This window comes from Mytilus trossulus, chromosome 2 (assembly GCF_036588685.1).
Source record: "Mytilus trossulus isolate FHL-02 chromosome 2, PNRI_Mtr1.1.1.hap1, whole genome shotgun sequence".
NCBI classification, from domain to species: domain Eukaryota; kingdom Metazoa; phylum Mollusca; class Bivalvia; order Mytilida; family Mytilidae; genus Mytilus; species Mytilus trossulus.
The window spans coordinates 77,446,445-77,459,307 of NC_086374.1; the positions used below are offsets into that span (position 1 = coordinate 77,446,445).

General features: G+C 31.8%; 1 protein-coding gene across 4 annotated transcripts in view; it reads right to left on the reverse strand.

Annotated features, from left to right (window-relative positions):
• Positions 1-12,863, reverse strand: part of LOC134708037 (steroidogenic acute regulatory protein-like) — a 116,392-nt gene that overhangs the window by 20,532 nt on the left and 82,997 nt on the right. For all 4 annotated transcript variants that reach the window (XM_063568289.1, XM_063568286.1, XM_063568287.1 and 1 more), the window contains exons 12-13: positions 10,371-10,555; positions 7,118-7,211 (exon numbers count right to left, since the gene is read on the reverse strand). In XM_063568289.1, the coding sequence (XP_063424359.1) occupies positions 7,118-7,211; positions 10,371-10,555 (279 nt within the window). The remainder of the gene's footprint in view (positions 1-7,117; positions 7,212-10,370; positions 10,556-12,863) is intronic.

The following is a 12,863-nucleotide window of genomic DNA, read 5'->3' on the forward strand; positions in this document are numbered from 1 at the left end:
TTGCATTTTTTGCATTTCAAAACATTGATATTTTAAGTTCGTAGCCATATATAGAACACGAAAACCTCTCGAGTGTTTTGACAACTCTTCGCCAACCACTTCAAAGGTTTCACCAAGATGGAATAGACCTTCTGAAAACTCCACATAACGTGTCCAAAAGCCGAATGCTTTGCTTTGCTTTTTTTTTACCAGACAAAACACTGACTGAATCACAACCTGTATTGGCGTGAAATCCTTGCAGTTATCTACAAATATTCTGCATTTGGAAGATGTATCTGTCAGACTTACAATGTTAGAATTGATATGCAACTGTGAAAATAGTAAGCCAATACTTCCACATCAGTGTCAGAAGGTTTTTTTTTAACAATGGAGTCGTAACCTTAGTCAGATGCATGTTTTTGCATTAAGGAACATTTTTTTATCAGCTTCTTCCTGTTTGATTATAAGCTAAAACCATTTTACGCTATTTCATTTTCAACATATATTTTGTGGCATATACTACAAATAAATCAATACATTCAAGTGCAAATCTATAGGATTGTTTACTCTTTTCAAAACCAAAGAATTCAACAAAAACTACTTTGTTTCCCCAAATAAACATTTCTTCCATTCACAAGAACACGATTGTGAAGGTTTAGAACTTATCGTAATGATTGGCCCTCCCAAGGACCTGGCGTTCTAATTTCTTTATGAATATTGTGGGATACTAATCCATGACAAAATCAATGCGGGACCACTTTTCGAAACTAAAAGGATGGTTTTTAAAATAATAATTGCCAAATCGAAAAAAGTGCTTGGTATCCTAGTAATGGTTTGAATAACTGCCATGTCATCAAATATCCACATGCTTTCCTTAGGAATGAGCCTTTTCTAAAAGACCACCCAGGACAGATTTTAATTTTTCATTACATGTGTACCATCGAAGATCGCAAGAGACATTGGAAGAGGACCTAATTCGAACTGGAGAACCTATCGCATAACCAACTATCTTGTCTGGGCTATGACAAGCAGGCGACATTTTTTCATCTGCTCTCAATGTTTTGTTGTTCTTATCAGCCATTAACAGCTAGCCTTTTATTTCCTTTTTTAAAAATGAAAGCAATGATTTTCTTTTGAGTGTTTTGAAGATATCGGTTGACTTAAATTAGCCGTTCCGTAATGAAAATTTCTGAAGCAAATTTTTCCTTTTCATACGCGTAAAGAAGGTCGCACATTAATTCCAAAGAAGCAACAGAACCCGAGAAAAAGCTATATAACTGATAAGATGTTATAATGGAATTGGCCAGCTTTGCACTGTTTGAAACAATTTCAAAACATCAGTTTCATCTCGCTTCATTCGAGTTTTTCTGAGTTCTTTTTGGGCGGATGTTTCAGGGTTAACCAACGTTTATCAGAATCTTTATTTAAACTGAAACCAACAAAGCCAAAAGAAACCTAAAAAAGTAAAAAGTATTGCCAAATCCAACAACTGACTATTTGACGTTCGTTCACAGCGATGTTTTTCGATTGAATGACTTAACAATCTTAATTCAATCACTACATAGCTAAAACACAAGATGTTCTCAAGCACACCTTTATTGAGTTCAAAAGAGTGCACCTTTTCTGAACGCAAAAAAAAATCACCTTAATTTGGGTTTTTTTCATAAATATTTCGTTACACATTAACTTTATAAAATAATTTGTCTCACAAAAACATCATGAATCGACAATAAATATTTGTTTTCAGTTGCAAATTGATAATGCTTATGTGTGAATACATTGTACATGTTGTATACTGAATCAAAGACGGTAATTTGATGATTTCCGGTATTTCACGTGTATTTGCACGTTTATATATTTTATTAAATAATTCATATTTTAGACGCTATATAAATAGTGCAAATGATTTAAACATTGCATAATGATTAATTCTCAAGTTTAATTAACTAAAACGGGTAATTCTATAACGAATTTCTTTATGAGAGGAGAAAATATGCCTTAAATTGAACCCAAAAAAATCGAATTGTTTGTAATGTAAAAAAACATTTTTTTAAACAAAAAATCTTCCGAGTTACATTTAATAGGATAGTTTTGTATCTATTTTAGTTGTTCAAACCTAGACTTTATTTTTTTTTTAATTACTTTATATAAAAAAAATTAATTGAAAATTAATTAGTCGTGATTGCTAAATGAGGGGACCATTGGAAGGGACGTTTTAAATCCTCTTTTGGACACTTTTTTTTTAGTCTAACACCTTGTATTTTATCAATACGATAATGAAGTTGAATTCTATCAAAAAAAATCGCGGTACCCTGGGGTGTAACACAAACTCCTTAACTAGCGCGCTTTTGAGAACTAGCTGATGGACTATAACTAATGATTACCAATGAGACAACTTCCCCCCAGAGACCACATTAGTTTACATTCATTTAGGAGAAAGTTGTTTTTTTCTTCCACCAAATTTTGTTCTTGCGATAAATGTTTGTTTCACAATATGTCGCTTAGATATTTCTCATATGGTATCTTATAGTTTATGTGCTTTTAAATTTCACCCTGTTAAGGCAAATCATTTTCTTTGTAAGAGTTATCTCCTTATTCACTGTTTATCATCTGTGTGCATCTCCTTCCTTACCAAAAAAGATAGCGACAAAATTCCTTTTACAAATTGTTGGTTACATCCTCAGTAATTTTTTGCTCATTTAGAGCGAAGCGATTCGATGAAATTTTATAGGAGTTATCTACCTTTACAAAATAAATTTGTTGGTATGTTTTTTTAACCCATAAACAATTAACCATATAACCCTGGAATGTTTTTATTTGAGGCCCCTAGGTACTAACTTAGAAAATGAGGTCAAGGACAAAGGTCAAGGTCAAGTTCTCAATTGTGACTTTTGCTTGTTTTTGTATTTTCTCTGACACCTTAAAAGATACATATAAAAGAACAAGTGCAAAATGTCTGCTTTAATATTGTAATGGAGATATGCTTCATATAGTATTATACAATTTAATGGCATCTTATAGGAGTTGGTGCCCCTGAAATGTCTTGATATGAGGTTATTTGATTATAACTTCAACTAAGTTCATTATAAAGGCATTTGACCTTATACAAAAGGTAAGATGACAAATGACCTTGAAAAATGACTACCGGAAGTGACCTTGAGAAAACCGAAAGTAGCCTTTTTTGCAATTTTTTCATATAAAAGTACTCATAATCCATGAATTTTGTCATATAGATACATAAAGTGATAATTGAACACTAAAAATGACTCCCAAAAAACCGGAAGTGGCCAGTTATCTCCCATTCTACATACAAAAGTATATAGAAACTATATATTTTTGGAATCAGTGTGAAAAAAGCTATCATATGAGACCGGAAGAAACATTCATTTCACCGAAAGTAGCATCTTATCTCCCTTACATCACTCAAAAATTTAATTAAACCATTATTTATCGCATAAGTATGAAGAAACTATCATCTTATCAAAGTTTCTTTATGTGGAAAGACTTTAATTATTATTATTTTTTCTTCTTCTGCCACTTTTTTCTGACGGCACCTTTTTGTTTCGCAAGATGTCGCTTAGATTTTTTGCGTATGATATCGAACTGTTATTATGATTTTGAAACTGACCCTGTTAATCTGAACACTTTTTATTGTAAGAGTTATCTCCCCAAACACTGTTTTTTTGTGTGTACAAATCTCCTTCACAACCATTAAAGATTACACCAAATTTATTTCACCAATATGCTCGTTATATCCTCAGAATCTTAAATATAATTTTGACGGAAGTGGTCTGGAAACTCCATATGAGAGTTATTTCCCCTTTTTTATTTAAAACAGGTAAAATGTAATTGTAATTGGTAAACCATTAGTGAGAGACCTAGGTTCTTTTGATTTGAGGTCCTTGGTCCAAAAAAAGAAAGAAAATAGGGTCAAGGTCAAAGGTCAAGGTCATCTCTAAATTTGGATTGTGGATTATTTTCACCTCTTTTCAAAACCGATATAAAATATTGACGACATATTTTTACTAAAATGTTAATTGCGAAATGTCGTAACACATACATATTGGTTTAAAGGGTACACTTACTTCAAATTAGAGTTTTCTCCCCTCTTTTATTTAAAAATATGCATATGGTGACATGAACAAAATATAATAAAGACCTAGGGTCTTTTTATTTGAGGTCCTTGGTTGATGACCTTGAAATGGAGCTCAAGGTCATAGGTTAAATTGACGTTCTAGATGTTGACCTTTGCTTTTACCTCATATGTATACATGATAAAGCCATGGGACTTTTTGCATTAGGTTTCAAGCCATTTAACCTTGGAAAAGCCAACCCGGAGTGGCCTTGTGTAAACCGGAAGTAGCTAATTTTGTACTTTATTAATATAAAAGTATTTAAAACGAGATATTTTTGGAATCAGTGTCAAGTTATCTTTATACCAAAAGAAACATTTCTTCAAAATGGAAGTAACAAATTATCTCTGTTATTTAAAAAATATATCATAGAAACCATATATATTTGGAATCAGCGTTTTGAGCTATCATTTGACACTGGAAATGACATTTTCAACCAAATTTTACTACTTTCATATCAAAATACATGTTTTTTGATGGAAAGACCTTTAATTGTTCTCTGAACAATTGGTTTTTAATTTTTATTATTAATCTTTCCACCAAACTTTAACGAAATTTCCCCCAAAAAAGTATGCGACATGTTGAAATGATATTAGGTATCTAGTATTGGTTGACCAAAAGCTATCTTGTGGTGAGGGCACGACCCCTTAACATTTCCTTTATAGCGGTTATCTCCCCTAACACTGAAAACCTTGTTATCATTCTAACTCTATAACCATAATATGTAGAAACAAGAGGCTCTCAAGAGCCTGAATCGCTCACCTGAATTTTTTTGGTTAAATCTCTCATCAATGATTATTTTGGCTTTTCAATTTATTTAAATGTTCTTTGAATCGTCCTATTTCTTCAAAAGCAAAAAAAAATCATTTTCTCCTATGTTCTATTTTAGCCATAGGAGCTATGTTTCTTGACATACAAGGAAATGAAATATAAAATTTATACTAGATACTCTGAAACTCTGAAACTCATTTAGCCTAAGTTTGGCTGAAATTGATACAGCAGTTTCAAAAGAGAAGATTTTTAAAAGTAAGTCAACATGATGAACAAATTGTGAAAAAAGTCTTTAAAGGGCAATAACTCCTAAAGAGGTCAATTAACAATTTTGGTTAAATTGATTTATTTGTAGATCTTACTTTGCTGATCATTTTTGCTGTTTACAGTTTATCTTTATCTATAATAATATTCAAGATAATGACCAAAAACTGCAAAATTTCCTTAAAATTACCAATTAAGTGGCAGCAACCCAACAATTGGATGTTTGATTCATCTGAAAATTTCAGGGCTGATAGATATTGACCTAATGAACATTTTTACTCCATGTCAGATTTGCTCTTAATGCTTTCGTTTTTGAGATATAAGCCAAAAACTGCATTTGACCCCTATGTTCTATTTTAAGTAACGGCGGCCATGTTTTTTGACGGATCAAAAATCAAAGCACACACTTTGTGCAGGATAATCTAAGGAACAATCATGCTAAGTTTTAACCAAATCCATTCAGTAGTTTCAGAGGAGAAGATTTTTAAAAGTTAGCAAATATGATGAACAAATTGTGAAAAATTGTCATTAAAGGACAATAACCCCTTAAGGGGTCAATTGACAATTTTGGTCATATTAACTTATTTGTAGATCTTACTTTGCTGATCTTTTTTGCTGTTTACAGTTTATCTTTATCTATAATAATATTCAAGATAATGACCAAAAACTGCAAAATTTCCTTAAAATTACCAATTAAGTGGCAGCAACCAAACAATGGTTTGTTTGATTCATCTGAAAATTTCAGGGCTGATAGATCTTGACCTAATGAACATTTTTACCCTTTGTCAGATTTGCTCTAAATGCTTTCGTTTTTGAGATATAAGCCAAAAACTGCATTTGACCCCTATGTTCTATTTTAAGTAACAGCGGCCATGTTTTTTGACGGATCAAAAATCGAAGCGCACATTTTGTGCAGGATATACTAAGGAACAATCATGTTAAGTTTCATTAAAATCCATTGAATAGTTTCAGAGGAGAAGATGTTTGAAAAATTGTTAACGACGACAGATGACGACGACGACGACGACGGAAGCCAAGTGATGAGAAAAGCTCACATGGCCTTTTAGGCCAGGTGAGCTAAAAAACAAAGGGAGGAATTTGTTCAGAAACAGACCCTGGTTTTTCGTTACATTTGGATCGAAAAGATTCAATGACTCATTGGTAGGGTTATGCCCCTTTGAAAATTAACCAATGTCTGTTGGCCACTAAAACTCAGAAACCGTAAGTTGTAGCCACCTAGGATCATCACCATTGATCATCAATTCATGTGACCATGAAAATTGACCTAAGATCAAAGATCAAGGTCATGACCTAGATTTTGACCACAGCTTGTTATCAGATTTACTCAATAACCTTAAAAGATGGCTTATAAAATGTAACGGTAAAAATGTGTGTCTTGTTGAGATCTACAGTTATTATGTTAGGCTCAAAATTATTGGACCAGCTGTTATGGAACTAAGGCACTAAAACTGTTTTTGGGGTCTGAAATGATGATTGATTGCTTATAACTCAAAAGTGGTTAGAGATAGAAATAAACTTTTGAATTGCAAAAATGTTCAGCAAAATAAAATCTACAAAATTAGGTCAAGGTCAGAGGTCAAGTCCCTAGCAACAGCATAAAATACCTTAGCAACCAAATATTTTTGAACTTAGGCTATAAATAATATAAATATGAAATTTTAATACTGGAAATGCCAGTTTTGTCCTTAGCAACGAAATATAAGTCCTTAGCAATCACTTATTTGTTTAACTTTAAATACTATGAATAGTACATATGACATTTAATACTGGTAGTAATATTTTTATCCTTAGGAACGAATTTTTTCCTTAGCAACCACTTGTTATGAACATAAAAGTCCTTAGAAACCCTATATTTTTTTTAACTAAGAAGGCAATTAATGAAAGAAAAAACCTTTCAATTGTTCATGAACAATTGACTTTTTAATTATCATATATTTTTCTTCACTTACCTTTAGATTTGTATTGAGATACCATAAAAATTGACATTTATGTTGCTCATTTGGTATAGGTACAAATAAAAATCCTCCGGAACCATTTTCACCTCTGAAAACAGGAAAAACAGTAATATTAACAGTATAAATAATCTTTCCAAGGAATAAATATTTGCCAATAATTTCAACTTAAAATAAACAACCTCAAAATATCACTAAGAAAATAAAGTAACTTTTCTAACAGGCAGGTTGAAATAAGTATCTTATAAACTGTTGGAAATAGTTGCACATGAAAGACAAAAACATATACATTGTCTAAAATAATAAAAATTCAATGTTGCAATGGCTGTAAATAATCAAACAAAAGCGCAGAGTTTTTATGTTCCCTTTGTTGCACATATTTTATTTATCCAACTAATCAAAGTGCTTGTTAGCATTGAAGGGTGGTAAGATTGCTTCATTTAACAGTGGGAAGTAAAATTAAATATTGCATTGTATAAAGCATTGGTTGTAGTTGATTCATCTACATTTCTGAACAAATGAAGATTAAACTCCTACTTTTTAGATGACTTAAATAACAATTCAATATGACATCTTTGATATTTAAATTCCTGCACCTTGCAAAAGTTATATTATTTTCTTGACAAGTACATGTATGACATCATTTTGTGACTTGATTATCTGAGCAAATATTTCATTGATAAATTTCTGATAAAGTTCATGGATAGAAAATTTATAATGTTATGATCAATGCACTATATACTGTGTGTATCTCAAAAGTAGTGATAACCCTTGGAAGATTTAGATATGAAGTCTGTAACATACGGTTTTGATTGCATGAAATGCAATCTTTAGCCCAACTTTTTTTTTGGTTCTGATTATTTAAGAGAAATCATGGATTGGGATCCAGCTAACATGTTCAACCTCGCCACATTCTATATGTATGTGCCTTTCCCAAGTCAGAAGTCTGTAACTCAGGGACTGTCGTTTGTAGCTGGGTTACATATATATTTTTCATTCATTTTTTCTACATTAATTAGGCAGGTAGATTTCTAATTTGAATTGTTTTACATTTGGGATTTTGCTGCCTTTATAGCTGACTATGCAGTAAGGGCTTTGCCTATTGTTGAAGGTGGTACAATGACCTTTAGCTGTTTATTTCTATGTCATTTGATCTCTTATGAAGAGTTATCTCATTGGCAATCAAACCACATCTTCTTGTTTATATTCAGAGCTAATGCCATGCAATTTCTGTCATAACTAATTTTTCCAAGGGTCATAACTGTTTAAAAATATTTGATTAGCACTTATTTTCGAAGTGTCAAAGACATTTATGATATTAACCTTCAATATATTTTTTTTTATACAAAATTGGGAAGAATTGTACACATGAGAGTGATAACAATATCATTTTCCCATAAAATCAACATTTCCAAGGGGCATTATGCCGCATAACTCTTTTAAAAGTAATTGATCTGCATTGATTTTTTAACTTTGATGATTTGGCTGATATGAACCTATGAAAAAGTTTCACAAAATATGTCAAGAATAGTACACATTAGGGCACTAATGAAGCAATTTTCTATATAAGTAATGTTGCTAAGGGGCATAACTCTTTAAAAAATAATTGATTGATTTTAGAACTTGTCCAAGACATTGCAAATATCAACCTTTGATCATATATGTTTCATAAAAATTTGGCAAGAATTATATACGTGAGAGCAATTACAATGCAATTTTCCATAAAATTGTTGTTTCCAAGGGGCATTACAGTTTTTAAAGATATTTATTAGGCATTGATTTTCAAATCTACCATGAATTTGCTGATATAAACCTATTATAAAATTGAGAATGAAAATGTGGAATGTGTCAAAGAGACAACAATCTGACTATACAGCAGACAACAGCCAAAGGTGGTATTATACATTGTGGTACAATTTCAGAGTAATCAAAATACCAATACACAAGTTTTTTTAATAAAACTAGAAAAATGCTTGTTTTGGGCCCCTTTTGGGTCCATAATTCCTAAACTGTTGGGACCATCATCCCCAAATCAATCCCAACCTTCTTTTTGTGGTATTAAACATTCTTAGTTTCATAGATATCCATTGACTTAAACTAAAGTTATTGTCAGGAAGCCAATGTCTTCAGACGATGAAGCAGACGATGCTGACAACACAGACAACGACGACTTCATACCATTATACCATCACAAAAATTTGTTTTGCATTCATATACAAATCATACAAGACTAACAAAGACCAGAGGCTCCTGACTTGGGACAGGCACAAAAATGCGGCAGGGTTAGACCACTAAAGATGCAATTTTCATGTTATCAATGTTTCCTGAGGGGCATAACTCTTTCAAAAATAATTGATAGACACTGATTTTCAAAGTAACATAAGACATTGCTGATATAAACCTATGACAAAGTTTCATAAAAATCTTGCAAAGAGCAATATTAATAACAAGACCAGATGGACGAAAACATAGAGATTGAACAAACCCTGGTAATAAGTTCGTAGGGGACAATAACCATTTGGAAAACAATCACCCTGGTTCACTTCAAGAATAATTACACCTGTTGTCATTTTAAAATCTGAGTCTGATTTTAAGCTACATGCTAAAAATATAATTATACCTGTGTCATCTATAGCTAGTATTCTGAACCCCTGAGGTTTTTTTTTAGAGGAATACTTTCGTCTCCCTCCCCCCAAAAAAATCATTTAAAAAAAAATGGAAATTTAAGAACCAACAATTTATTTCAAAAATTATAAGTATTTAAAATTCTTAGTTATAAATCAATTTTCCAAAGTTCTACCATGTCATATAAAAAGGGTTATATAAAATCTTCTCCAACATATGTTTTTATCCCAGATATACTTTAATATTGATCAAAGTCTAAAATGGCAGTGTTACAGTTATTGTAACTGATCAATTTATAATGTTTATAACATATTTGCAATTACATAGATGGGAATAAGATTTTTTCTTTAAAAATATCTCAAAGTTCAAACAGCCGAGTTTCAGGCGTTGAAAATTGGCAGGAGGATTTAAAATTGATTACACAAAACAGTTATTTCATAAAGTTGCTGAAAAATTACTACGGTCCCAAGTCTGGAAAAATAAGATAAAAATTCTTCCAAACATTCTTATAAGCAGGTGCACAACTTCAACATAAGTGCAATCTTTCAGTTATGAACTTTCAGGTATCTGGGTATTAAAACAAAGCAAAAATTTCTGAATTATATTATACAAATTACTATTATACCTGACATATTTTTTCTGATGAGGCATCCCTGAGAAAGTTGTGTGTGTAACTAAAGATAGATATTGTCCATTTCTCTCTCCCCATCTTCGTAGATTAACAAAGTCTCGTGCTGCCACAATACCTCCAGCAGCTTCAGCTGCAATGGTATAGGCTATGTCTGTATTTTCATTGATGGCTTGTAATACCTGAATTTAAAAAATAAATAAAATAATAAAATCACAGCACCAGGTGACCTTAATAAGCTAGGTGTTTATAGATATTTTATCATGTTAAATAAACTGTTATCACAGAGATATGTCTCGCCTTTTTGTAATTTTGATAATGCAAATGTTGAAATTAAAATAGCAATACTTTCACATGTAAGTAATACAAGTATTTAAAGTCTATGAACCATGACTGAAGGTACATGGCTAAACAATCTCCATGGAATGAGATGTGTCAATGCTAATACAACTGCATAACAAATACCAGTGATGTTGTTTGCCTTAAATTAGTGGAAAATAAAGGCTTTTTCCCCTGGAGAAGAATCCCAATTTGAAAAAAAAATGGCTTAAAATTATTCCCAGAAAGACAACTTTTTTCCCAAACAGTGCAGTCTCAGTAGTAATTGTGCATGAATACAAACATAAAAACACTCATTTAAACAATTTTCTTGCCTAAAATGACTATATGTCCACATTAATTTGAGGGTCTATTTATGTATCATCACTCACAAAATGGAGTTTTATTTTAAAGCAGGGTTTGACTCTTGAAAATTGGTCTGTAAATTAAAGTTTCAGTCAAATTCATGGTTTATTTTAAATTTCCTGATTTCCACAAACATTAACTTGTAAACTATGTAAAAAGTTCAAAGTCAATGAACCATGATCAGGGGTGGTGCCATAAAATCCCCATGGAAACGATACTTGCAAATGCCAATACATTTGCATACCAAATAACATTGACTTAACATTAGTAGTTCATCTTAAACTGATCTAATCACAAACTAATACATGTAAACTAAGCAAAAGATTCAAAGTCAATAGACCATGACCAGTGGTGGATACAAACCCCCCCCCCCCCCTTTTCTTGGGACGATCAATGCATTTGAATGGGAGCATATAGTTGGAAACCCCCTTTACTCTGGGTTGGGAACCCCCCTTTTTAAAATGGCTGGATCCACCCCTGATGACTGAGGAAGCAGGGCAAAAATTTCTCCATGGAAATGAGATGTGCTAATGCTTATACAACTGAACACCAATTAACATTGGCCTACCACTAATGGTTCCCCTTGAACTAACCTAATCACAAACTTATACATGTTAACTTAGCAAAATTTTCAAAGTCTATAGACCATGACTAAGGGGGCGGAGGCAAATAATATCCATGAAAACGAGATATGCCAATGCTTATACAAAAAATGCATACCAAATATCATTGACCTATCACTAGTGGTTCCCCATTAATTGACCTAATCACAAACTAATACATATAAACTATGAAAAGTTTCAAAGTCAATAGATCTTGACTTAGGGGGCGGGACCAAATAATCTCCATGGTAATGAGATGTGCCAATGCTAATACAACTGCATACCAAAAATCATTGACCTACCACTAGTGGTTCACCATGAACTAGACCTAATCACAAACTAATACATTGTTGACACTGCCGATGCCAGAAACAGCATACCTATTTGTGTATGTCTCGCTTTTTGACTCGGTCAAGGTGAGACAAAAATCATCTCTAATACCATCAACACCCAACAAAAATAAGCAGTACATTTGAATGAAAATTATCTTGTTCCCAGAAAGCTACATATATAACAAGACATATATTTTACATTTCAGCTTTCTCCATTTTAAATGTTTGGTAAAAAGATCTTTGATGTGAGAAGCAGATATCCATCTACTAAAGAGGAAGTAAATAATTATCTAACCTGAAATTGTTACTTGTTTGGAGTTTGGATGATTTTCCTTTAATTTTTCAATATACCTTATTATAATTTATTGAGGAACTATGACTTTTTATGGTTTTTATTTGAGCAAAGCAACATCAGAAAGTCTGAAAGCATATATTTGAAAATTTATTTTTATGTAAATTAAACAAAATGAAGAATTGTTTTCACATATAATAATGGGTATAACTGGTAAATACGTTAAATTTATAGTAGTTATATAGTGTGAATGGTTCTTTAGTGAAAATAATAAGTATAGCTTGTTTTTTTATCTTCAGGGGATAAAAAGGGGGAGGATTTTTAAATGAACAGCTTCTGATGCACTGTATAAACAAGTTTGCTAATAGTACTAGTATCCAATTTAAAAGTTAAAGAATCATTAAATACAAGTCATTTTTATTTCATAAGCCTTAAGCAACCAACAATCAATCATATTTCATAAGCCATTGAAATAAGCTATTTAAAACATGGCCAATACAAATACACAATGTACTCATTTATACTTAATATAACTACAATTATTGCTGTAATAAATTGACATTAAGGCAGCAACCATTAG